The following is a 27,687-nucleotide window of genomic DNA, read 5'->3' as shown; positions in this document are numbered from 1 at the left end:
CCGCTCGGCCGCGCTCGGCTCCGCGGGGACGCGGCAGCCCGGAGCGGGCGCCAGGCAAAAGGCGGAGCGTGGAGTCCGGAGCGGAGGGCGGCGGCGGAGGGGAAAACGCGGGGCCGGAGCGCCGGAACGGTTCCGGACTACGAGGGGGGAACGGAATCGGGCAGAAGTTCGTCGCGCTGAGCGCGGCGGGCAGCCGGCCAGGGAGCCGCGCAGGGCCCGCGCACGGCCGCGGGGAGCGGCTGGGGGCAAAGACGGGGAGATCCATCTTCTCCACAGGCAAACAGGGCGCGTGACCGCGGCCCGCTCTTTGGCCACACGCAGCAGAGATGCAGGCTGGGAACAGCGCTCCTTTTAATGCCGCCCGAGGACAGACGCAGCACCGCGCGCCGAGGCCGTGTCCGTGCCGCACCGCCTGCTGCCCGCCTCGCGCCCGCCGCTGCCCGCTCGCTCCGCCGGGCCCGCTCACGCCGCCGCTTTCTGCTTCATTAACCCCTTCTTCGCTCCCTGATGGATCTTCGAATCCAGCTTCCCTGTAAAGAGAGGGAAAAAAAAAACAAAAACAAGCAATCCTCATCACTCTTATTTTTAAATGCTATTTGCAATGCAAATCAGCTGGAGGCAGCGAGGTCTCCTCGTTAGTGTGTTGCTGTCACATTCAATTATCGTGCTCGAGGAGCCAGGCGTTCCCAGCCGCTGTGGCTTCCCTGTGCGGGCACCACACCGAGCCGGGGGCTGCGGGGGGGGCTCCAGTACGGAGGAGAGCAAATTGTCATCCAGCACCGCTGCTGGGGAGCGATTGTAGCACGGAACTCAAGACATTGGACTTGGGGGGCAATTCCTGCAGGAAAGCCAAGAGGCAGGTGTCATGCTGCCTCACCCTAACCCTGCCTCCCTGCCCATACCCAAGCCCAGCTGCAGTGTGGTCGGGGGCATTCCTGGGGATGCGATGCACCGGGCTCTGAGCTGCTCCCACCGTCAACTTGCACCAAACTGAGCAAATTTCTCATTTCAGCTCAAAGATTACTCCAACAGTGCTGTTTCCAAAAGCAGCAGACTACAAAACCGCTTGTTCCACCACAACGACTTCCCTGAAACTGTCCCCCTCCATCTTTTGGGTCAGCCTTACTCTCAGCTGGGTACAGAAACCAAAAAACGTGCAAAAAAAAAAGCACACGAGCAAGGGTTCATGCATGGGGTTGAAACGGGGAGCAGGGACAAGACTCCAGTGGTGTCTCAGGGCAACTCCCAGGACATGGGCCATCGGCACAGCTCCTCTGTGCTGCCGCCACAAACGTACAGCAGCAGACTGGGCACCTATGGGCCAAGCCAGACCGGCCGGAAGCGATGTGCCAGCCCTCCGAGTCACCAAACCGGGGGGATTTGGCAGGAGAAAAGCGTTGATTTCACACTCGCTCCGTGCTCTGGTCTCCCACTGCCGAGGCTCAGTCACATCCTGGGCTGTTAGCTTTACCCTTAGCATGACTGCCTGCTCCTCCCAGGCCCCAGAAGTGATCAGCGGGCTCCTCTGCTCTATCAGCTGGCAAAGATAAAACGTCACATGGGTAACCTTTAAGAAAAGGCTAAAAATAAGGCAACGGCCCCAGGGTCTCCTTCTCTTTACGCTCAATGATTTAAGGACTCTCATCTCACTGGCAGCACCGCGATGCGTCCCCTCTCCCCCCTCCTCACCTCCCCACACCTCCGTGCTGCTCAATGGCGGCTTTGGGAAGCTGTGCCCAGATGCACGGAGATCTCCCACAAGAGCCACAGCTGAGCTTTGTCCTCACACACTGACACTAAGCAGGGACATGTCTGGGGAAAGCCGTGGTCACAAATGTGACACAAACACTATGCCCATCCTTTCCATGCAAACAATAACCCTGGCAGCAAATTGAGCTCTGTTTCTTTTTTTCCTTCCCCAGGCTGCTAGAAACGACTCATTTCCAATGGAGAATCATTCAGATGTCATTGCGGTGAGGTCCATGCTGTTATCTGGCAAGAAAAGCTGCACTGGCTCGGCTTCCCAACAAGACAAACTGGCATTTTGTCACGGCCGATCCAGGCTTCAAGATGAGCTCAGGTGGGGATGTGAGCCACACTTCAGACTGCATCAGATGCAGAGCCAGCTCCTCCTAAAATAGCGTGCCACCACGACAAGTGGGTGATGGCTTCCCTGCTCCTTCCCCATCCATCACAAGCCTCCTATGAGCGACTCAGCATGCTGGCACACACCCTGGAGGGGACACACAGCTCCACGATCCCTGCCACTGCAGCTCCTGCGCTCTCATGGCAGAGCTGGTGGGGAGGAGGGCAGGGAAGGCAAGGCCAGCAGCGGGAGTGAGCAGCCGCCAGCGCAGCCAGCTTCCTTCCAGGCTGTTAGACTGATCCTGCTCCAAGCAGGAAACTGTCACAACACAAAGGAGACTATGTGACAGAGGGGGGGGGGGCAGGCGGTGCCCCAGCCGAGGCTCAGTGGAGGCAGATGTGACAGGGACAGGACACGGTGGCACCAGGGAGACTGAACAAGAGCAGAAAGAGGCTAAAAAAAAAAAACGTACAAAAAGGAGGACATGGCCCTGAGTGCTCAGCAGCACGCTGGAAAAGACCTGTCCCTGGTGGAAGGACAGTGCCACCAGCAAGATCCAAGACCTCGCACAAGCTCTGCAGATCAGCAAGCACTGTTTGCTGCCACTGGCTGAACACTCCTCCAGGATGCCACTATAAAAGCTGGATGACAAACCACATCACTTTACCCCTCGACCTGCTCAGCACACTACGAGTATTTGCCAAATGCCCAGGGAGTGAGCACAGCCATGGGAGAACTTGAGCAGAGAAGGGGGGAGAAAACCCTCAAAAACAACACAAAAACCCACACTGGGCTTCAAAAGGCCTTATAAAGCGGTCCTGAGAAACCCTGCCGCTCCTGCGCCGCTAGATAACTACTCCCAGAGAAGCACGCTGCAAATGAGAAAGGAAAGCCAGCCATGAGCTCTGCTAAACAAACAGCCAAGACTATTTCTGCTTATGCTGCTTTTAGCCTGTCAAATTAATTTTTCACATCCCCTGAAAGCATGTTCAGTGCCTTCCCCAGGCTGTGTGGTGAGGAGGTTGCTAATAAGGACAGAGCTGACTGCAGACTCCCCAGCTGCTGCATCCATCCTCCATTCTTTTTACAGCAGTGGGCAGGAATAACTGGCAGCCTGTGGAGGGCTGGTGGCTCATAAAAGGGACGAACAACGCTGGCAAGCGGAGTGCAGACAGATGCTGCAGCGCTTCACCGCCAGCTCTGCCAGGACATCCCATCCCCACTGGCCCGCAGTCACACGTCCATCTGGACCTACGGCCCTGGCTGCTTCAGGCCACTCCTGCCAAAAGGAAAGCAAGCACTCAGCATGGGCCATCCTGAGCGCCATCGCAACCTGCTCATCTTGTGAGGACAAACTTTGACAGTGGCACCAAGTGCACCCTCATCAGTTTGCTGATGGCACTGAGCCGAGCGCTGCGCTGGATACGACAGGAGGAAGGGATGCCATCCAGAGGGAGCTGGGCGGGCTCACAGAGCGGGACCACGTGAACCCAGGGAGGTTCAGCAAGGCCAAGCCGGGGTGCCGCACTTGGGTCGGGGCAATCCCAGCTGTGAGCACAGATGGGAGAAGGCCTCATGAGAGCAGCGCTGCGGAGGACTCGGTGGCTCTGGTGGATGAAAGCCACAGACGAGGCAGCAGCGTCCATTGGGGGCCGGAAAGCCACCGGCATCCTGGGCCGCACCAACAGAGGGGTGGCAGCGGCAGGGAGGGGACCGTCCCCTCTGCTCTGCCCTCGTGAGGCCCCAGCTGCGGTGCGGAGCTGCTGGAGCGGGGCAGAGGAGGCACGGAGATGCTGCCAGGGCTGCAGCACCTCTGCTATGGAGACGGCTGAGGAGCTGGGGGTGTTCAGCCTGGGCAAGAGAAGGCTGCGGGGAGACCTCAGTGCGGCCTTCCAGGACTTGAGGGGAGCTCAAAACAGGAGGGAGAGCGACATTTACATAAGCAGAGAGCGACAGAAAAGGAGAATGGCTTTAAACAAAAAGAGGGGAGATTTAGGAGGAAATTTTTTACTCAGAGGGCAGTGAAGCACCAGCACTGCTGCCAAGAGACCCCATCCCTGGAGGTGCTCAAGACCAGGCTGGCTTGGGCCCTGGGCAGCCAGCTCACAGCAGAGGGTTATCACTGGGTGGGCTTTATGGTCCCTTCCAAGCCGGGCCATTCTGTAATTCTACGATTCCTGCCTCACATCCCAAATCAGCCTGCAAGCACTCGTGCCAGAAGCAGATCAGCTGCAGGCATGTGTTTCCTCAGAGCACATGAGCACCATGATTCCCAAGTGTTTGCAGAGGCAGGAAGAGGCATGTATTTAGAAGGAAGCAACATCTGGGGAAAGGGGAACCAAAGACAAAAATATTACAGATGTATTTGAATCATTAAACAAACACCTACAGATCAAAGAGTGCAGGGCAAAGGTTGTGAACTCATATGGCAAAGGCAAGCAGAGGTGGTGAGGAGAGCAGGCAAGAAAGGCCAAGGAGGGCATCTGTGGAAACTTTACTACTTACAGATTTTGGGCTTTCCTTTGATGGGAAACTTCACAACCATCTCCTGGGGATTAGTGCAGATAAAGACAAATGGAGACCCAGATTCCTGGCTCAAATCCGGATACTGTGAAACACAGACACATGCACAAAACAGTCAGACAAACTGCAGTGGGTGTGAAAAGATCTCTACAGTGAGGAGCAGCACTAAAGGAAACGCTTCCAGGCAAACCATTACTGAAAAGGTGTAGAACAGGGTTTTACAGAAACAGCTCTGCCTCAGTAAAGTGCCCTTACACAGCTTGCATCAAGTGAGGTTGATGGCTTGAAGTAGTTGGCTGCTCCTCTGGGCCAGGCACCCTGGGACAGGAACTCAAAGTCTACTGAGAGATTTCACTGTGGTGAAAGCACCAGGGAATTTTACAGGTAGAGTGTAAACAGAGTGCTTCTCTCATTAACCACAGTGAAAAGGAAAGAAATAATGCCCAGGGTGGGAAGCACATGGAAACGCTGCCTGGATGCAGCTCACCCTCACTGCTGTGCAAAAGTGAAATGCAGAACTATAATAAAAAAAAGCGTAGATAGCAACTGTCCCTTCAGATCCTTCGCTGCAGGCCTAGTGCCGGCAGGTATGTGCAGAGTGGAGGAACAGGGCAGCACAGGAGCTCGAGCCCAGGAAAGCCTGTTCAAGCTCACAGCGGAAGCGGTTTCTCTTCTGCGGGAAAAATGCCTTTTTTTTTCCCCCTTGCTTTCCTCAAGCAGATCCAGAGAGGCTGCTGTATGCATGGGACAGGATGCCAGACCAGATGGAGCAATGTGTCCTGGCAAATCCCCCATTTGTTCCTAACAAATGACTTCTAGGCGGAATGTTTGAAAAGCTCTCCCTCTCTTGCTGGTCTGCCAAGATGGGTTTGGATGTGTCCTGAACAGCTGGGCACGGAGAGCAGAGCAGGGAGCAACCCACTTCTCCTGCATCACAGCGGGGTTTGGCAGCGCTGCCGGCAGTTAGGGGAGATTTACAGAAGCCTGACACCAGGAGTGGATCAACTGGAAAGCGTTTCCAGCCCCCTCATTTTACAACAGCACGGGCCACGTTTTCCGTGCGAGAGATGTACGTGCGCTGATCTGCACTGTGCAACACCTGTGCTGGGAGAGGAAGAGCCACGCTCATCTGCAAGGCCCACAGATGCCCTGCTGCACTGATCTGGTGCTGGACAAGTTTCTTCCTTTTATTTTTTTTTCTCCTAAGCCATGTTACTGGACTTGCTTCTACCGCTTTGTACTGATGCCAAGGATTTTCATTTCCCATCTGCAGGGAGGGAGGATCTTGGAAGGTTACAAAGCCCCAGTACGAATATCCCAAGCCAACGCCTGGTGAGTGCGAAGTGCTGGCCCGGCTTTATTGCTCTCGCTATCACACGGGTGACTGCTTGGCTTTCCACAGCCAGGCACTGGACTTCCCCAGCAGCTCTCGCACTAGCGGGGCCTCTGAAGACCACAGCATAGAGCTGCGGGGCCGAAGCCACCATCCTAACCGCCTGGAGACAGAAGCGATGTGTCCCTGTTTATGACACGTGGTTTGGCCTCCGCTCATTCAGGTTGTGTGTCCAAGACCACAGAGGTCCTCACAAACCTCTCCTAGGTGGATCTGAACACCACAGTGCTCCTCTCACACATCTCACAGGCCCCCACAACGGGAAATATCCCCTAACAGGCATCCAGGCATTAAGAGCAGCCAAGCTTGTTTCTCCACTGACAGATCTCACCCAAAGCCAGGATCAAATCTTCAGCTCGAAAAGCTTAACCCAATCCCAAGGCTGAGATGGAGGCCACAGCTGTGGCTTTGGCTTACGTTTCCACACCACAGCCTTTCATCTCCTCTCCCAGGGTACATTTCTGTACACTTGCCAAATCTGTGCAGTGTCTGCGCCCTGTATTTTAAAAGCTTCAGTCCCTCCTCTGGCATCTCAGCCCAGAATGCCAGGCAGGAGCCCCCCACCAAGACACTGTTTTGGGTTTTCTATTGTACCCACCCCCAAATTCTCCCACACCATCCTGGTGAGCGACAAGGCAGAATATTCCTGGCTGCTACAGTCAAATAATCTTATGCCAGAAGACACATCACCAGGACCAAGCGCACAGCCTCTCCCTGGTGCACTTGTAGGCAGTGGATATGAACTACCTCAGCAGACTTCACTCCCAGAGATCACCAGAGGAGTTAGCATTTCCCAGCTGCTGTTGCTACTTAGCTCCCTTACCAGCACCCTGTCGTAACATCGCGTGCCATCACCACGCTGGGGCTGAGCAACGTAACAGAGCTGCAGATCCCCACCTACATATCAGCACACAACAACACGCTGCCACTGCTGTCCAGACATCAACAGGATTGAGGAAAAGCACTGAGGGAGAACAGCACAGCTATTCCTGCAGCTTAGCTCAGCACTAGGAGCCCAGTTCCTACCTGCCACACTCCAAAGACACCTCTCCTATCAGCAGCGACCTGCTTGACTTATGTTCTGATCACAGACACAGGCATCAAGACGTGAAGCACATTTGTCTCTGTTCAATTTTCCACAGTTGCCCAAGTGCTTAATGAGTAAAAAACCCGTTTCTCAAAGTGCCATTGGCACTTTGGAAGGCTTTTAATGACATTTACGATCCTTGGCCGCTCTGAGAAAGTTCTCCTTCTGTTCAGCTGTATGCAATTCTTCCCACCCAATTTCCTCCTCAAACAATAACCTCTCCCTAAAACGCTTCCCTAAGGCAATGGCATTTCCATCCCACTGTTTTTATCGACTGTCTGCAGCTTTTCTAGACCAGCAACAGAAGGGTCAGTGCTTCTGCTCTGGATTGCAAGAGGTCAGCCGAGTCGCTCTACAATCAATAAGTTGATGATGCTGAGAAAAAATTTGCTCCCAACTACTATACCCCACAGACTGCAACCACTGCCCTTCAGCACTTCAGCAAATGCAAGAGTGTAGGAAAAGGCCAAAGACCAGGTCTAGTGTGCCAGAGAGCAGAGAGACCGGTAAAAAGGGCCTGCAACAGCTTTTTTTTTTTTTTTTTTTTTTTTTTTGTTTCATTCTTTAAATAAATCTCCACAGTGAAGAGAGGGCAAAGCACACTTCTTCAATGCCAGAGACCAAAAATCCAACCCAACTGGGAGCCTGATGGGGGAATGTTCCCTCCCAGTTCCAACTGCACTCGTTCTAATCTTGGGGGTATAAATAAGATGGGACTTACTACTCTGGGGCTTTAGCGCTGCCTCTGTTAGGAATCGATTCAGCATTTAAGAGAAGGTGGCTGGAATGAGCTCTAAGTAAGTCTGGAAGCCAGGCTGTCCCTCGAGAAGGGAAAAACCCACTCCCATGACCACAGATGAGCCAGAAAGCTCTGAAGAAAGGGGTTGCACAATATAACTGCAGTGAAAAAAAAACAATTTGGTCTCCTTCCAGCCCTTCTGCCACCTCATACCAAGCTTGCAAGATGGCTGTTCAGAAGGCAGTGGGCACCGTGGGCTGCAAGCAGTTTGCCAACTGCTGCTTCAAAACCCCATGTATGCTCTGCGCATGGCTGCGTCAGCGCAACCACCGCCCTCCCCTCCTCGCTCAGCCCAGCCACAAGCAGATGTAAGCTCCCATCGTCCCTGCAAGCACGCTGGCCAGGCTTCAATTTGCTGCTAACAGGTTTGTAAGAGCCTAGCTGTGAAGAGATTAGCAGGGAGAAGGGAAGGAGAAAAAAAAAAAAAAAAAAAAAAAAAAGCAGGTCTCCAGGCAGCTTAACGCAGAGAGCTGGAGGTTAAATGGAGCATCTGAGCACAAGCTGGAAGAGGGAGCCGCGCTGGGCTCCTGCAAAGGCCAGCCACCAATTCACCAGCACCCGCCCTCTCTCTGGAGCTGGTGCTTTGAACACACATTAAGTGGCTATCAGATGTCCCCAGCAGTTACCCCAATCAGGCTGCAGGCAGGGATAATTGCTAATGAATGTTCCCTACACTTTGCTTTCACCGTCCCTCATCTCCCATCACCAGCTTGTCATGGCCAAAAATAGCAGCAGGCCTGCCGAGCCTCTCTGCTCCACAGCCAAGAGCGAAGCAGGAGCTCGGAGTCAGCACGGAAACAATCCCATCCTCTCCGACATTAAGAAAACCCTCTGCAGTGTTTTTCCCCCACCAATCTGCCAAGGGAACTATTTTTTCCTTAATTGAGGTAAAGCCTGGGGCTGGATGCGGGGGCCACGCAGGCTTGCTCAGGCACTGCTGGCTGGTTTTCCTTGCAGGTGATATCCCTGCTTTCTCCTCATTCCTGTCCCTCCCGGGGCTCCCACGGCAAACAATGAGCGAAGCGGGACGGGCACTGTTTCCTTGGGAACCACCAGCGCTGCCCTTGGGCCAGCCCTTCACCCCTCAGCAACGAGATGCACCTGCTTGAACCAAAGGGTACAGAAACAACCAAAGGAAAACGTGCAAAACCGCCGCTAAGTAGATGAGCTGTGCTCTGGAGGACCCAGTGGAGGAACAAAGGCCGTGTGCCATGGAGCACAGGTTCTGTGCGGCACAAAGCACAGAGCAAAATCATTCCCCAGCAGCTTTGCTGGTGACCTTTCAAGCTCCTCTTGCAGTCTTATTAAGGCCTCCAGACACACAAGCTGGAGGAAATAAACAAGAGATCGAAGGCTAAAAATACCGAGTGGAAATTGCCCCGGCGTTTGTTTTCCCTTTTTCCCCTGCCTGCCTGAAACCCAGAGCCCTGCAATGCAGCCCGCTCTCCTCCACTCGTCCCCGCAGGCAGCCCAGCTTCAGCAGAGAATTGCACGCTGGAACCTGTAGTCCCGCCGGGGCGGCCGCCGTCCGCTCCATCTTAGGGCTGCCGGGGGCCTCGGGGCGGGGAATCCGGCCAGAGCTCTGCGCGGAGGTCGTGCTGGGGGGGGGAGGCGTTGTGTGGGGTCAGCGATGGAAAGGGTCGGATCATTTTCCTAGTGTGCCTCCTCGGAGCCCAGCGCCGGACCAGGACACCGGCTCGCAGCTCAGCCTTCACCTCCCTGCTGCTCTCGAAGAGCTTCAAAATAAAAGAGGCAGCTCTGGAAAGCAAAGCTGTCTGGAAAGAATAAAAGCAAGCAGAGCCCATGTGTTGGCAAAAGCACTCAGTTATTCCTCACCGTAAAACACATTCAGGAAAAAAAAAAAGTCTTGGCAGAGATGGTGTCCCTCTGAAAAAGCGGGGCTGCTGTAAGCAGGCCCATAAATCAGCCGTCCCCAGCAGGCAGAAACATGCACCAGGCTCCAAGAGCTGGGAGCAGCAGCCTGGCTGCAGGCAAGCAAGGCAAGTGGGAGGCAAAGGAGGTGAAGTGCTGCCCAGGACAGCGCGCCTGGGAGAGGGGAAGGCGTGGGGAGGCTCGTGAGCGTGTCTGGCCTCCACACAACTTACTTCCTTCGGTTTTCCTTGTGATTTGTGGGAAAGGCAGATCCGCTCTTCTTTCATGCCTCATAAGCTTCATAGCTGTCAGACTAACATAACAGGTAATTAACTACTAAACAGCCATTTTCTCCTCTTCTCCTGAGGGAAATTGCTCACCATCCAGCTAGAAAATGTTTCTTTAGCGGTTTGCAAAAAGAGAAAAGAAAGTCAGTAGTTTCTGGCAACCAAAGGGGCTGCAGCAGCCAAATGGGGATGTCCATGGCAGCACTTGCAGTGCGGACACCAGTCCCATGTGCACGTGGGATTCAGGAGAAATGGAGCTCTCTAAAATGAGGGTGAAGATGCAGAGCAGGCCGTGCCACTGCCAGGCCACCGAATGCAGTCTGCACACCGCTGGCAATAACCCAGGCTCCTGCTCCTGCAAAAGAGAGGCTCAGGTACAACTGCAGACAAAAAGGACCAGCTAATGGTTCTGTGATGGTCCAGCAGGTAGGAGTTAGTCAACAGCAAGAAGAAAAATCCCTTCTTTCTCGCTGCATGCAAGATGAGGCTTCAGACAGCCTCCGTGCCCAAGCAGTGCCCTTCCTTCCTCACTGCTTTTCCAAGGACGGGCATGCTGAAGCATCTTTTCCCCATCTGTTGTTCTGACAGCAGTAGTCTCCACTGCCTCGTTACACGGACATTTGCTTTTGGGGATTATCAAGCCAATCTTCCCAGCCCAGCCTTCGTTCTGAAGTGCTCCAGGGCACGTTTGCACAGCAAAGACAGCACCGACTGGCAACGGGAGCAATCGCCTGAGCCAGGCAACGCAGGTTTGGGCTGCTGTGTGATCTCTTCTTGGCTGCTGGCCTCACAAAGTGCTCACAGAACACCAAGTGCTTCACACTGAGTCTTGATCTCCCTCCCGACATGGTCTCACATCATGCTTCCAACTCTGAGCAAGTGTTTAGCCTTCTTTTAAGGACCCATTCCCTGCCCCTCAGCACAGGCCAAACAGGCTTCTGGCTCATGACAAACATTTTCCTAAACAGAAATCCCAAAGCAGATCCAAAGTTCTAGAAATGCCAAATTTTCTAGCCTGAGGCAGAAACATCCAGTGCTGCAGTGAACAGGCAACCAAGAAACTCTACTTGCAGCCCTCAGTCAAAGACCACCACGTCGTCGGCACAGAGGAGCCGCTCCAGGAAGGCTGGCTTAGAAAAGAGATCCGCAGCCACGCTCAATGCGAATCGACACAAGAGGCAAAAGAAAAAAGCAGTTTGGCAAAAAACAAAAACAAAAGCCATCAGCCAAACTTTTGTTTGAAAGCCTGTCAGGTCTAGACTGCAACGTGTGAGGAAGGAACAGCTCAAAACCACAGCTGCTAATGGTTATGGATTTGGCAATCAAAATGTCTTTGTTAAAAAAAAAAAGTTAACTGCCTTACTATTGAGGTTACAAACCGCAGCCTTGATGCATTGTTGCAGTCAACATCCTCCCTGCTGTTTTTGAGAGCTTACATCTGCTGCTGGCAGATAATGTGCTGGCATTGGCTCCTTCTATGAGAATGCACAAGGAATTTTGCTAGCCAGCCTGCCTTCCTTTCCCCTTCTTCCCACAATCATGCCTGCCAGTTGTTGCCTGTTCTGCCCCTCACTTGCTTGGCCAGCAGGCAACCAGACACACAGGCAGCGGGCTGGTATCACCACGGGATCTTCCCTGGACGGTCTGAGTCCTCCAGGGGCGTTCCGTGCCTCAAGCTGTGGTTCTGCACCACGAGCTGTACTTTGACTCAAGGGGCAGGGGAAGCAATTAAACGTAGTAAGCAACAACAGGACTTTGAAATGTAGGTGTAATACTTAAGTTCATTCTGGTGCACTTGATTTTGAATCACTGAACCATGGCAGTGGAGGCAGGGCACGTCACGTCCCCTCTTCTCTCCCAAAACCAGCCTGTGACACAGGACCCACAGCCACCAACACCCTTCTGTGGCTCAGATCCCACCCCTGGTAAACCTACAAGCAGCATGAGAAGGACCTGAGATGTTTACAGAATGCCTGACAAGCATCAGGGGAAACCGGGTGGACTTGGAAAAATACTCAGTAGTGTAAAAGGCTCAGCTGAAAGAACCATCTCATACTCCAGTGCCAAGGGAGCGTGGAGGCAGGGCTAACCTCAGCTGCAATGCAGCCCCACTGCTTGAGCTGTCAGGAGGAAGCACGGCAGTGGGGAGGAGAGAGGCAACGAGGGGATGAGGAGAAAACAGGGCACCTGCTTCTGCTCAGAGCACCTGCACCCTGCTAGATGCAGCCAGGCATTTTCAATCAGCTCCATAAAGTCCTTGCTTTTTCCTTTGAAACTCTGATTTAAAGACTGGTGCAGCCGAGCTCAGCACGTGAGGAAGATTAAACCTAATTTTGGTGAATGCAGCTCGGTGCGGATCAGACACCCACATCCCTGCCCTGCTTTCTTCCAGCAGCCACCACTCCCCGCTGTGACCCTCGCTGCTGCTCCCTGAGAGGCACGACACGGCCGGCGGGCTGCTGGCGCTATTGATCTGGTCACTGAGGCATCAGGCTATTTCTCAAAGCCAGGATTTGCAGCTGAGTGACCGGCCTGTTCGGGGCTGTGAAATCGATGCCGTGCCGCTGAAAGCTGAAGCAAGTCAAGTCTTTGGGCCCTCAGCTGCGTTCTGTAGCTGCCGGTGCCCCTACTGTTTAGGATCACCACCTAAAGGCATGGCCATGGCTCAACCCAGCTGAGCCACAGCTGGGAAACCAGGGCACCTGGCTTGAGGTCGGTGTTACCTAACCCTCAGTTTCAGGATTAATAAAACCCAAGCGCCAAGAAGAAGGCAAGTAACAGTGACCGCATCGGAAAGAAACAAATTCCCAGATCGCTGACTAGTTTGTTGAAATGGTAGCAGAGGCTAAGTCCACAGTCATCATTAATTAAGTCATATACTTCAGCCTTGGCTTCATTTTTTCCCTAGGGTCTATGAAACCATAAGACAGGGCAAGCTAGCCTCTATCATTCGATTTCTTTGGCATGTTAATGCATTCCTAAATTAATCATCATCAAGTGACAATCTCTCCTTCATCTTAACAGTGAGCAGTGGCCTCGGTAAACCTGCTGGCTTATGCAAGGCAGCTGGAGCATTAGAACAGCTTCTGATGAAAACCAAAGCACTTCACATACAGAAAAACTCCCCCATCTCTGACCGTCGATAATCCAAACCAGCTGCGTGCCTACTCTGCTTCTACAACCAAGAACCAGAGGTGCTTTGTGCCTAGAGGAACTGAATAAAGACACGCATCACCTGTAGGTCCCTGCAGACCAGACTAACACCTCAGGCCATTGGATCTTGCGTCAGGCTCCGTGTGAATAACAAATTCAGCTTAGGAGAACTCAGAGACCCGTAAAGTTCAAAGGCCTTCCTGTTGGTTGCAGTCACTAACAGCCACCTAGACATCTTTCCTTTTGCACTAACCTGATCTAGTCCCCAAAACCCAAAACCTTGCTAAATTCATTCATCTGTAGAGATGTGATAACCAAGCCTTGGGAACCAGAAGCATCTCTTTGGTGGGAGTGAGCAGAGGAGTCTCCTGGCTACGTGCACCAGACAGCTACGCCACTGCAAAAAAGAGCTTTTGCCTCACCTGCAGCTTGTGCTAGGAAACCTTTATGGAGGTCCTCATGGAAAGTCATACTTAAATGTCTGTATGTTCATAATGTTCTTCAAAGTATATTTCAACGTATGTGTTTATGTTCCTCCCTCTCATTATGCTATTTCTTGGGAAAATACCACTCGTGTGTTGTTCCTTTCCTTGCAGATAACCTGAAAAGGCTCTCTGGATTTTAAACGCAAATTTTCTACCTCCCTCCTTCATTCCTACAGGATAAATTAAATCACGTCTTGTATGCTTAGCGCCCAATTCTCTTTTTTTTTTTTTTGGCTGTTATTTCCACTGGGGAGGAAAGAGGAGGACAAGAGATTAAACGTAAATTTCCTGAGGGGGAAAAAAGAAACCTATTTAAATGATAGCTGCAATCTCGTGGCACAGAAATAGCTTAGACACGTTCCCTCGTGCAGATTTAGGACACCAAGCGATCACCTAGAAATGAAAAATAAACACTTTACTCCCGTCAAACATAATTATCTGATATTTCAATCCAAGATTATAGCTACTGCTAGGTATCAGTATCTGTGTGTGCTTGCATTTAAAATAAGTCCAAACACACCTATCAACTACCAAAATAGCAGCAGCGGAAATGTTCTTTTTCCAGTTAAAGTAACAGTCTCTCTGATCAAAGTCATTAGCAAAATGAACATGGACTTCAGAACACATTAAAACAGCATAAATGTAAATAGTTCTCTGCTTGCTTTAGGCTCCTGCCAAGCCCTGCCTGCACCATCCCACGTTTCCTCAGTTACCAGTGCTGAAGTCACCAACACCTAATGCAGGAAAAGAAAGGCAGCTCCTTGCTCTGCTCGAGGTGTCGGTGACGTCAGCCCGCAGCAAGGAAAAGCAGTCATCAACACTCAGATCTTGACAGGGGAAAAGTTTCCAGGTCACCTCTAGCACCGAAAAACATAACAAAGGGATCATTCTGATCCGAACCAGTGCTTTTTGGGTGGCTGCCATCAGCAGGAGGAAATGAGTCCAGAAGGCACTCCAAGGAGGCGCAGGATGCCTGAAGCGCCGCTAGAAATACTGAGATGTAAGAGCCACACAGAGGGATCTGCTGGCACCAGCCCTAGGCAGCGGGCTGAATTCAGAAAGCAGCTTTTGCCTCACTCCCCTGGGAGCAAAGCAAGCTACACCAAGTGCCTCGGGTGGACTTTCCTACCCGACAGTAATGCAGCTCCTTGAGCGGCTTCTATCGAAAGAGCATAGCAATGAAATTAGTATACATCATCTCTGAGAGGCAAGTGCTGCCTTTATTTCCTGCATGGGAAAGAGACCCAGAGGAACTTACTGAACTAGTCCATACCATGAGCAGCATAGCCGGGATTAGGGCGATGTCATCTGACGTGACGCTGACTTTAATCACAAGGACATCTCTCCTCAGCAAACATCCTCCTCTGCTCTCTGCCAGCTACTGCATGCAAGATCTTGTCCTGTCATCACTTCTTGCACAGCCCTGCAGACCTGCAAACCACTTCAGCAAACCAAGCCACCTTCAAACACTGCACGCTGCAGGGCTGACCCCTGTGAAGGGGTTATGCAAGGCCAGACCTGCGTGCCCAGTAATAACATGAGTAAGTAACCAGTCCCAAACAATAAGGCAAGCACTTGCACAGATGGAAAATATATATATATATATATCAAAAAATATATATGCTCAGGACGGATGGATCAGCAAGAGCCTCCCTTGTCTAGTGGAAAGGATGGTCACAAGAGTCAAAACCAACTCCTGCGGCTGCTGGAAAAGGCAGGATCAGCATCAAACAGCAGTGAGCACCACAGGGAACTATTTCATCTTCAGCTGGTGGGGACAACCCACAGACACAGCTTGCTCTGTGCTTGTGGAATTACTCCTTGTGGAAAACACAGAAGCTTCCAATAAAAGTTGGGGAGAGGAAATAAAAGAGGAGAGGCATGAGCCTGAGCACAGTGCCTGAGGAGCCCAGCAGTGCTTTCATCCCCGAGGTCTCTGCGGCAGCATCGCGTTGCCTCACCTGGTAACACACTGCAGCTCTTTAGAAAATTGCCAGTGCTTTCTGCGTGCTTTAAGTGGGGAGATAATAACATCGGCCTTTCCTGCTCCCCCTGAAGCTAGGAGGAGACCTTGTACACCAAGTAATCGCTGGATTACACTGCTGACAAGTGGCTTTGGGGCTGCTTGCTGATAAACCCGGGCTGAATCACCAGTGCGATCAACAGGGATTTCCTGCTCCCAGCGAGATCCAAGTCGGATTTCTGAGCTGGCACTACACACGTTTTTGTCTTGCTAGCATTTGCAATTAAATTAATCTCAGCTTCTTCCAGATGCACTTGCGGCTCATTCTAGTCCAAAACCACACACATTTTCTCATCAACCAACTTCAGGAGGATGCTCAGATCTCCGAGTTCAATCTTACAAGCTAGAGAAACGAACACTGCATACACTGAGCCTGGGTAAAAAGACTGAGAAAAACACTGTAAGAAGATAACAAATTAGGAATTGTAACAATTTTGTGATGTGGGAGCAGCAAAAGCCGGAGAGATATAAGCCCATATCTGCTATGGCTTTTGAGAAGAAAATCTCTTGCCTATAGGTATGATAACAGCATTCCTGGAATACGCTGCTCTCTTCCTGGTGTTTCTCCAGCCAAGTGGTGTCAGCAAACTGAGAGGAATTTACAGAGACTATTCTTTACTACTAACTTTCTCTGTGGAAAGATTAAAAATACTAGTTACCAGCATCTTGATTTCAAGATTTTAAGAAGCTGTTGCAGCCATTTTACCAGCACCTAAAGAACATGCCCACAGTGGAAGAGGAGAAATTGTGGATGATGATGATAGAGAAAAAAAAAATCCTACACTGACCCCAGAATTTCTTCCTCTTCTCTCTGCCAAGGTTTGCTCCTACACAAAGGCCAAAAGTGCCTGCAGACTGCTGTATTCTTGTCCCAAAGCTCCCTCTGCTGCTCACAGTCTAACCTTTTCCCCTTCCTGAGAGGACTGACCCTGACTGAAAATAAGCAGAGGCACTCTCTTTATCTGTGGTTTCGACATCTCTCTCGTAACTTCTGCTTGCTGAAAACCTCAGGGGTGTGGGAAGGCCAGAAAAACACTTTATGAGAAACTGCCATCAGCCACTGATGCCTCTCCAACTCTTTGTGGCTAGAAGGCACTCATCAGTCTGCTGCATTCTTCTCCTCTGTCTCAAAAGTCTCTGTCTTGCTCACTATCAAGTGAACATGTTGGGGTCTGCCAGCTCCCATTCGACCGAACCCGGCCGTACTTGGGGCAGTGGAATGAACAGACAACACTGAGGACGAGCCTACTGTGCTCAGCACTAAGTGCATGCTTGGTAGATCAATAAAACACACCCTGAGAAAAGCAGCTGCTCCACATCTGGGGCACGGAGTCTGACATGGCATTGCTGAACAGAATCAGACTTCACGAGGTCTCTAGTCCAACCTCATTAAATAGGAGAAGTTTGAGGAAGAAATCTTGAGCACCAACACCTGCATTCAGTCTCCAGAGAGACGATGGCCAACCGTTCCCATTCCATTTTGGGTGCAACAGTCCCGCCCGTTTTCAACCCCACCAGCTCCACGCAGACATGTTTTGGACACACACACACTGCAGGAGGCTCCAGTGACAGCCCTGCTGAATGAAAGGCTCTGACCATTTGATCGTAGAGGGCTATCAGATTAGTCAAGAATGCTTTACTCTAGGTAAAGTCCTCTCTGAGATGGAAAGACCAGCGTAGGCGTACTGCCTGGCTGGGCACAACATTGAGCAATTCTGTCAGCATCTTGTGTTTAAGAGAAACAATCAGTGCTTTAGAATAAGTCATATTCAGGTGAGATTAAGTCCCTGAGTTTGCCAAATGAGGACAAAAGCCAGAAATACAACACCCACAATGTTCTGTTGCACATTGGTCCACACAGGGAAAGCAACAGCTGTCAGGAGCCTTTGCAGCATGATCTTTCAAGCCTGTGATAGTTTAATTGAGCAGCTACGAGTCCTCACTGAAAAGAGTTTCATGGTATATGAGAAACCAGTTTCAACAGTGCCAGAGAGGCTGACCGTAGACTGAATCCTTACAGCCCACCACTGATGAAACATACTATCTTGCTTAGCCATACAGACCTGCATGGTAGAAGTGCCTCCTCTCATCACACTTGAATTTTTTCATTCACCATCTTTTCAAGAGCATGTCAGAAAAGTGAGTTACACCACTTGGAAAAAGCTTTCCAGAAAACAGAGGCTTGTAAAGGTTTTACTGCACTCACCTGCTCATTTAATTGCTCTTGTGATAAACAATCAGTTACGTCCACACAGCCCAGGAGGCACCCTGAGGGATAATCATTTGGGAATGCCACATCTGCATCAGAAGAAATATATTTTAAGGGGCACACAACTCCACACACATTGCTGGGATCTCTCAATCCCCAGGTACCCCTCCCTCCCTCAACACACCTGCACTTTTTAAGGCAGAAGAAAACATCAAGCGAGTTTAACATTCTGAAGTTCTTTTTTTTCCATGTTTGGTAGGGAAAGAGCACACTGGCATAAACTGTGTGCGTGCTGAAAATGGTAAAGGTTGTGCATTGCTCTCCCCACACATCCTCACCTGCATGACATTCCTGCACGTGCCGTTTCAGCTGAGCGGCGTGCAGAAACACTGCACAGATGTGTGTGTAGTGCAGCCACTAGCATTCACCTGCCCACATGAGAGAACAACATTTGTGTGGCAAACTGCATGTTTTCCTTCTTGATTCCCACAAGGTCAGAATACACAAAAAGCCTTTAACATCCCTGTGAACAGACAGCAGCACAAGCAGCTTCACACACACACACACACACACACACACATACACACACACACTTGCTATCTCATTGCTTGAGCCCAGAATAAAATGAAGTCCCTTGCTATCAGAACTGATCAGGGAAGTCAGGCACAATTCTCTCGTGTTTGTGCTTGGAGTATCTGAGCAGCCTAAGGACGGAGTGAAAGCCTGCCACCATACCAATTCAGCTGATGAAATGCACAAAGGATGAAGAGAATTCCAAGAACAGAAAGTAAAAAAGTGAAGCAGTAATAACTGCTCAGCAGAAAGGGCTTTCTGACACTGCTCATTATGTGGCTCAACGCACAAAGATCCAAGGAGAGAAGCTCACCTTTGTGAAGCAGCATTCTATAGGTGGTCTCCAGTTCAGAGATCTCCTGAGGAGAAGGTCTTTTGGCAGTAGCTGCAATCCACAGCCGCCCTCTATGAGATGTGTACCAGGTCCTGCCCTCCACCCTAGGAGAACAAAGGAGAGTTTAGGACTTAGATTTCAAGAGAATTCCCACACAGACAGACTTTCAATCTAACGTTTTGCTAGGTAATCCCTGTCACTAAACTTTGCCCTGACTACATAAACCTCAAGCAGCATGTCAGAACTAGAGAAAAGCTGAGAAGGGCAAGAAATAATGCCACAAGCAAAGCGTGTCCTCACTCCTGCAGAGTAACAGCACAAAAGGACATCAATCTCCTGTAAAAACAACAGTATGTTGGAAGTGTGCAGGACAATCTGCCTGAATAATTCACTCATAAGCTCCAAAGTTGAGCATGCGATCTAGAGAGTAACAAATGACCAGACAGCTGCACAGGGCAGTCCTCAGCCAAGGATCTCAGTGCAGGCACCAAGTGCCAATGCTGCACCTGTACCAAAGCAGCCCAGATCACCTCAATGCAGAATCAGAGGCGATTCAGAATGCAGAATCAGGGAACGCTGAGATTTACGGCATCTTCAGACTGAGAGAAGAGAAAGCTTTGCTCTCTAACATGAAGCATTCTTGGAAGGAAAGAATAAAGGCTAAAGATGATTCCTTGTTCTATATTAACGGCAGGAAAGATGAATTAACATGCCAGGGGTGCTGGGCTGAAGCAGCTTCTCTTTGGAATCCAATTCCTAGGCCAGAGGGGAAAGGTGTGTGCAAGGTATGGGGCGGGTGTTTTTTGGTTTGGCTTAGTTTAAACGAAGTCTGCGACCGCTACTGGCTTCTTTATCACAGACAAAAAAAACAGAAGAACATTTTCAGCCCATTTACCTTTCGTGTTCCAGAAAGGTACGCCCTGACTGCACCACAGAAATGTCAGCATCTCTCCATAGCTTGAACCTTCCATTTAGCTATTTTCATGAGAGACGGATTCACTGGGCTTCTCCAACATTTTACTCTTTACCTTTTGATTCCTCTTACGAGCAAGGAAGCCCAAGGCTGGTGCATGCTGAGGCACCAACCATCATCTGAGATCTCCTGTAACTCCCGGTCCTGAATCCGCAGTCTGTTCCGCTCTGAGCCAAGCTCCTCTCCAGCACCCATGGAAGGGGTGGCTCCCCTGTGTGGGAGCAAGCCAGTTTGGTCCACCCACTTCAGCGTTCAAAAGAAACAAGAAAAAGGTTAGCACCTCTCTAGTAGCAATATATACAAATGTAAATCCTACTTGAAGCTTTCCTTCACTTAAAGATAGCGTTACGTTACTCTTGCTGGGATCATTCCTCCTTCCCTGCAAAGAGAACGCTGCACTTGCACACCGGGCAAGTGTCGGCAGCAGGGAAGGCAGAGCGGATCCACTCTGCGTAGCGCTTCCTTTCTGTGCATCACAGCTAAACTACAGATTTAAAGAATAAAACTGCAGGCTGGTGTTTTAAAGTATTCATAGGGAAATATAATTTTCAAAGCATGTTCACAGCTGTCAACACTCAAAACTGGTAATCATCCTGCTTCCAGAATGCTCAGCACACACCAGTCGTATCATGATTAAAGTAGAATTAGACGCTGGAGATTACGCCCATCGAGATCAGGAAAGTTGGCAGAAAAGGCTTCATTAATAGAGCTGAAAAACAACACAGCCTTAGGCTGACTCTCAGAAATTCTTCCAAATTCCTGAAGAGGTGGCAGGAGACTGCAACCCAAATAAACCAAACCTCCTGAGAGCAGGGCCGAGAGCAGGGAACTGGCAAATCTTCTCTAACTCAGATGGCAAACGAGAATCTCTGAGACAGGGGAGGAATGAGGCACTCCTACAGGGACACTAGAATTCACAATTCTTAAGCACGGCTCTCCCACAGTTAGCCAGAATTCTGCTCTAAGTGAGTTCAACTCATTCAACAAAATTCAACCCATACTGACCAAAGGAGCAGGCTGAAGAAGATGGGGATTCACTAACACACCAGAACCCGGAGTTATCTTTGCTTCTGGGTTGGCAGCTGGCTTGTTCAGTGTGCCACAATTAATGGCTTCAATAGTTTCATCCAGTCTGCAAGGACAAATGAGAGGCATGAGAATTCCCTCCTTCCCCCTGGCAAAATCCCTGCAAAAACACCTCTAACTCGAGTCTGTTTTTTAACCACTTTCCCTAAACTAGAGGATTTCTTTGCTTTAATTTCAATGGTTATTCTTATCTACCACAGAAACTCTTCCAGGTTGGAAGCCGAGATTAATTGGTTCTGGTGAGATAGTCCTTCTGCAACAACTTTGCAGGGAAGATTTATGTCTAAAAGATGTGTTAGCTCTGCAAGTCTCACACGGTCAGGCTTAGGCAGCGATCTCAGCAGGTCTGTGCTGAAAGATTATATGCCACAAGCCAAAAAGACCCTGAAGGAAGGAAAGGATGTGGAACTGCATCCTACAAACCGAGGTGCCCTTCAAGAGAATGGCTTGCACAGCTTTCCTCACACTTACTCTTTCAGTAGCTACTCTTCACCAGCAGCATTTTCACCTCCCTGCCCTTACTTACTTGCTGTGGTACTCAGCCATCCCACTGTCCTCCTCCAGAATCTGCCTTCCAGCAAAGTCGATGGTGACTTTTTTGGCAAGGCGGGAGGCATGGCGCAGCTCCTGCAGCTCCTGCTCTCTCTTCTGTAGGGCCTCCCTCTCTTGCTTGGAGAGCCACTGGTTGGAGTCCGTCGCAAAATAATCCGACTCGTCGTCAATGACCTGGGTGCGACGCACGCTGGTGACAAAGGACCACAGTGGTAAAAGATCGGCCCAGAGCAGCACCGTGTGCCCCAAACCTGCCTCTCTTCCTGCTCCCTTCTGCTCTCAGACACAAAGCAAAGACATCCCAACAGAACACTGGAGGAGTTCGTTCTTGTGCTAGTGAATGAGAACACCAAACTTCAGTGCTCACAGCTGGGACTTACCTGGTCCTGTCAAACTCCAGCAACTTGTCTTTGTGTCTCACGGCCATCTCCAGGCCTGCTTTCAGTCTAGCTTCTTGCCGAGGCAGTAGGTCTTTGCTTACTGCATCCAAATTCCCTGAACTTTCAGCACCTGAGATAGAAAATAAATCACAGCTTCAGGGAAAGCCTGGCTGTTTAAAGGCCAGTCTCGGTGGGGCTGGCTGCAGAGATGCCCCTAAAATAAATGCCATTCAAGGAGTGAAAAGAAATACCTTGCATCAACATCACCATCTGTCTAAACCAACTTCTGACCTTTCCTCCAGCCTCTTTTGCAAAGCTCCCCCTCCAAGTCCGAGAAAGCATTTAAAACTGAGTGACAGTGTCTAGGCAGTGTTTAAGAGACAAAGTCTTGGTCTTTGATTTTCCTTGGGCTTTTGCAATCGCTTGAGCAATCCAAACCCATTGTCAGTGCAGGCCTCGAGGGTCCTCCTAAAAGCCAAATTATCTCCTAAGCGCTGTTAGCACTACAGAGAGCCTCTAGTCACAATAGTCGAACAATTGTTAGTTATGCACAGAGCAAGCCTTGTGCCTGCTGCTCTACAAGCTTCTCACAAACGAAATCTTCCCACAACACACCTCAGCAGGTTTGTGAGACCAGCTGTTGTTAGAGAGAGAGAGAGAGAGAGAGAGAGAGAGAGAGAGAGAGAGAAACAGAAATATATTCCCAGCAATAATCTCTTATTTCTTACCATTTCTGGCTAGAGGCCAAAACCCAACCAACCAAACAAAAGGAGAAAATGTTTGCCTCACAGCAACAATGGAACGGGCCAATGTGTTTCACAGAGGACAACACACAGCATAATGCCTTTATTTCAGGGAAACAAAAAAGCCTTTATTTCCCTGTAGCAGCCAATCCACATTTTTTCCCCTCCTGAGACAAACAGCCATCCACATTTCAGCCTTCACCTACACAGAGGATGCACAAAGGGGGACCCAGCAGAGACAGAAGTGGAGCCCAATAAAACGGGTAAGAAAAGGGGATCCTGAAGTACAACAGGATCTCTACAGGAAGATTATAAACAGGCAGACTTTGACCAGCTATTGTTCCTGACGACTTGCAGGACCTCCTGCACATCAGCAGCTCTAATCAGATGTTGACACCAAGACCCACAGTAAATACTTCCCCGGTTCCTCAGCAAAGTTTATTTTCCAACCAAGAACACCGTGACCTTGGCTACATTTCAACTCAACTCAGACAAACATCCCCATAATGCAGAGGTCTTCACTGGGAGGCTGGCTATTATTTCCTTGCGCTTTCCTTGTCTCCGTTCTTATTTTTAGCTCCCAAGATAAGTGTTAGATGAGAGAAGCCATTAGAAAACTTTAACCAACACCTCTCTCGCCCCGGTAAATCAGATAGCAGCACTCCATCTTCCACAGCACACATTCCACCCAGGACTTAACCCGATTTTCAAGGACTGCTGTGCTGATCCAGTTCAGAATCGATTCAGGAATGCCTGACAAGCGGCCCCAGGGCCTCTGGGCGAGGACAGGACATCGCACGCTGCCATTTGACACTCGCACTTATCACCACCCCATGTCCAGAAACGCTTGCTGAGGGCACACAGCATGCTGGCTTCCCAGCCACCCCTGTAATGCCCACCACAGACACCATGCAGAAATGAGGGCAAGTGTCACAGGGAAATTTGAAGCTACAGCAATTCATAAACTGCCCTGGCAGTTTGCATCTCAGAGAAGTGTTCAGGCACCAGCTCATAAGAAAGAGTTTCCCTTTGACTTCGCCAACAATTCGTCATAATTATGATTTAAACAACATATACAACATACACAGATACGCATACATATCTTGCTTCTACAAAGCAAGCACACAGTGAGGCAAAGAAAATGGGTTGGGTTTATTACTTTAAGATATGAGATGATACTAACCTGCCATGAGCTTCTTCAGCAGCTTCTGGCTCTTGTTTGAGTCCCGCTGAAGAATGTCCTGCTCTTCCTTAGTGCACACCTAAGTGAAACAAAGGCTGAGAAGGACATCGTGTGGTCAACCAGCTTCAGAGCTTGGGACAACAGCTCAAGGCGAGGTGCTTAAAATGGCCACGATAGCCCACGCCTTTACTCCTTCTGTGCTGTTTACATAGGGAGAACCCTGACAGCTTGCTCTTAACTAACAACCACCTGTGCAAGTTGTACAGCCTGGTTCTGCGGGCAGACACACGGCTGAGTGCTCTCAGTGGACAAGACACACTCAGAAGCTTCCTGAGCAGATGAACAAGGCTTAACTCACAGTCCTTTTCTGGGTTGATCATATGGAGATAAAGAAGTCTTTGAAAACTGCAGCCAACCTGATTCCAAACCTTGTCTACACCCAACCAATATCCTCTCTCTGCTGAGGTTAACTTGACTGAATCTACACTCTTTAGCTTGCCCCTTTCTCCAAAAGGTGCCCTTTCAACCAAATGCAGGACATAAAGGAGATCCCAAATGATGCTGGCCCTGGCTTCTCTCCTCCCACTTACAGGCCAAGCTGGGCTGTGCCAGGAAAAGGCTGAAGCCTGGCACATGTTTTGGACACTGGTGCAATGCAGGGACAGCCCTAAGAGTTGCTCATAAATCTGGTAAGCTCCAAAGTGATGCAAATTACAAGGGAAACTTCTCTGCTCTCTTCATAAAAACACAAAAGTGACTTGAAGCCAGTGAAGTTCTTCCCCTGGCAGCAGATGCCACAGGCTCTTTCCTGCACAGCTCTGGCTCCTGGGGCATTTTGCTTAGGGAGCTTTGATCCAAGACAAGAAGCTAAATCAGCACATTTAAAGCCCTGAGCAAAATATGAATCTACGTAAGAATGGCAAATAAAAAAAACCACCTCATTACTAACCAGTGAACCACAAAACAAGCAGGGTCCAGAGCCTTCCTGCTCACACACAATGCGCCCGCAGACCAAGCAGTTGTTGATGAGCCTGTGTTTCTGGCCCAGGCACTCGCAGGCGTGACGGCCAGGGATCAGGACAGCCAGCTTGTCTTGCCCTTCTTTGGTGTACAGGCTGACATATTTGGTCTTTCTCTTACAGGAATTGCTGCTGCTTGCAGTGCTGTTCTCCTGCGCCTGAGAAGAAAAATAAAGAAACTGTGTTCACACTGTAATACTAGCAGCAAAGAGAAAGCACTGATACTTGACCAGGCTGAGAAGATTCAGATAATCTCTATTCTGCCTAATCAGAATGAAATTTCCCCAGGTCCAAACCAAGACAACTGAAGAACCTTAGGCCTACCAGAAACAATCTGAGGCATCTCACCAGAGCAAGGACATGAGGATGCTGCAGGCCCATTTGATCTCTTTGCTGCCTCTGCAAGCTGAAATCACTTGGTCTAGATGGCAGATGTGCTGTCAGTCCTGCACGTGTGCAGAGGTTTTCCATGTTCTGCACATTCACGTAAGCACAACAGACTCCAGACACAAACCCATCTCACGACACTGGGTGAGACTGGTTTCAAGTAAGAATTGCACACTAGCCATGACCAAGAAAAGGTAGGACTTAATATCTTGATGTCAGCAAGCATCATTCACATATATATGTGAATAGAGTTTTAATTCACCACTGAGCAAAAACTTGCCTCTCCAGCTGCTGCATGCTCAAGGATGGACACGTAGCTCACACACTGGTTTTCCCAGCAGTAGTGACACACTGCAGCATACCTCTTGCTTGGCTGCTTTCACCAGCTTACCCTGTGCTCTGCTCTAAACCAAGCCACTAGCTACATACTAGCTACATAATCGAAGCCACATAGTTGCACAATGCTCAATGTTTGTAGCACAAAGGAATCTATTGCAGATCTAACAACGCCAGTTAAGTGCAGCACACTTCCACACACTTGTCCTGCATAGCACGCTCAGCAGAAATAAAATTCAGAAATTCAGTCTGGGTAACTTCAACAATATTTGATAGCACAGGTCATCAAATTTGATGTGCTTAATCTGACAAACAGTTCTATTGAATGGAAAACAAGTCTGCTACAAAATGTATTAATTAGCTATCAGAAAGAAAGGTAATGAATGCTTGCTGGCCTTGCGCTGCTTTAAGACGGGATATCCTGGTTTTTAGTGTTTCTATTCTCATATTCTGCAGCTTCTTTCAGTAGATCTCTAACATTCAAGGCCTCCTCTCTGGAGCAACACGACACTGAAATATTCCAGTTTTCCATGAAGGCTTTATTCATTGTGATCGCCAAGTTTCAAACATAGCAAGAAGCAATGTTTTGCCCACATTCCTTAACGCCACAAGCTTCAAAACTTCACTCCCACCATTCCCAAGAATATTATTCGCCCCATGGCAGGAAAAGATCCTATATACACACAGAGCGAGTACTGCCTGCTCAAACCTGCATTCAGCTTCAAAAGGAGTGGCAACACAGAAACAGCCACCATGACAGGCAGCCATGCAGTCAGTGCTTGTGTATCAGATGCACCCACCTTGGCCAGGTCGAGGGGGGTTTTTACTTCCTCCACATGTGTGCTGGGCTCCACGTATGCAGGTGTTTCCTGTTTATTCCTTCCTTTCCGTTTCCCCTTCTTTGCTTGGTCTCCAGCCCGAGGTGCCTCTGACGTCTCTGCAAGAGCATGTAAGCACAAAGGCTCAGAGCAAGCGGCAATGGGACGCCCCTCAACTCCTGCATCCACTTAGGGAATGGAAATTGGCTACGTCGCAACATACAGAAATAGGACCACCCATAGGCATTAATGGTAAACGATTTTCTACAAGCAGAATAACCAAGACTATAATCAGAATAATCAAGATACTTAACACTTTGACTCCTCCCTCCCCATACCACTCACCATCCTTTTTCCGATAGGCCGGTAAGGGCTCAGCAGGTGACTGCGAGGACTGCTGCCAGCGCGACAGCAGCTCTTCCACAAACCTCCCCTTCTTCCCCTCGGTGCCTTGGAGGAGATCGACCACGTACTCACGGATCTCATCCTCGTTTGTTATCGACAGGATGTAGCTGCAGGACGGTGGGATGGAGAGAAGTGGGTATGGGGGCTTTTGTTGTCAGGACTCCAACGGCCCGATCACACACACAAGGAACTAGCAGAACTCATCTCCCCTCTTCATACCAGGTTTTTGTGGAGTTTATACGAAGGGAAAGGAGGTTTTCTAAGATAAATGCTTAAACAGATGCATTGGGAAAAGTCTTGTGGCTTTTTCAGTTAAATTAATAATAAAGGAAAACAAACAGCCTTTCTTCCTCCATTCTGGGCTAAGCAACATTCCCATTGCCCCATAATAATAATAAATAATCAGTGGGTTGTTGTTTGCACTCACACAAAGTAAAAAAGCCTAAACCTAAGACAATGAGAAGCTCCTGCTTAACCACACAGAGCCCACAGCTAAACGCACACCCCTCTCAGTGCCAAAATCAAGGGCAATCCAAGGCACAGAGGTGCCACGGAGCCATTTGGGGAGCAAGTCCCCCAAAGCCAGAGAAAGGGGACAGCTGCTGGGTTCCCTAAACAGCTTCCTAACGGCAGCTGTCATGCTGGGTAACAGACGGGTCCGAAAGAAGGATTTCCCATTTGCTCACGTAGAGGATGTGAACCAGGAGTCGAGGAGAACCGAAGGACAGGCGGGGGACCTGGGGAGGGCCGTGAGGGGAAGGGGAACCCTCAGGAGGTATGAGGCACGGGGAGGACGTGAGGAGGACCGAGGGACCGGGTTGGGGAAACGGGAGCGGAACGGGGGAGCCCAGCGGCAGCGCGATGCAGGGCGGCCCGTGGCGGCAGGCAGGCTCACCGCACGACCTCCTCGCCCACGTCCAGCCCGAAGTCGCCGCGCAGGCGCCGCACGCACCAGCCCAGCAACGCGCCGGGCACCGCCAT

At 50.2% G+C, this 27,687-nt stretch overlaps 1 protein-coding gene and 1 long non-coding RNA gene across 2 annotated transcripts; both read right to left on the bottom strand.

The window, feature by feature from the left end:
• Positions 1–435: 435 nt before the first annotated feature.
• Positions 436–27,687, bottom strand: TRIP4 (thyroid hormone receptor interactor 4). Its single transcript, XM_042824490.1, has 13 exons — positions 27,602–27,687; positions 26,647–26,813; positions 26,284–26,420; positions 24,691–24,918; positions 23,742–23,820; positions 21,816–21,945; positions 21,410–21,625; positions 20,803–20,929; positions 19,853–20,040; positions 18,804–18,928; positions 17,915–18,006; positions 4,592–4,694; positions 436–530 (listed from the first exon to the last, which is right to left on the bottom strand). Exons 1-13 carry the CDS (start codon positions 27,685–27,687, stop codon positions 463–465), a joined length of 1,746 nt encoding a protein of 581 aa, XP_042680424.1. The 3' UTR covers positions 436–462.
• On the bottom strand, positions 13,885–17,907 carry LOC122163318. Its single transcript, XR_006169878.1, has 2 exons — positions 14,959–17,907; positions 13,885–14,078 (listed from the first exon to the last, which is right to left on the bottom strand). It is a non-coding gene; the product is annotated as an uncharacterized LOC122163318 (long non-coding RNA).

This window comes from Centrocercus urophasianus, unplaced genomic scaffold (genome assembly GCF_019232065.1).
Source record: "Centrocercus urophasianus isolate 14NV4802_14NV808 unplaced genomic scaffold, USGS_Curo_1.0 seq_23, whole genome shotgun sequence".
Classification (NCBI taxonomy): Eukaryota; Metazoa; Chordata; class Aves; order Galliformes; family Phasianidae; genus Centrocercus; species Centrocercus urophasianus.
This window is presented reverse-complemented; position numbering and strand designations above follow the sequence as displayed.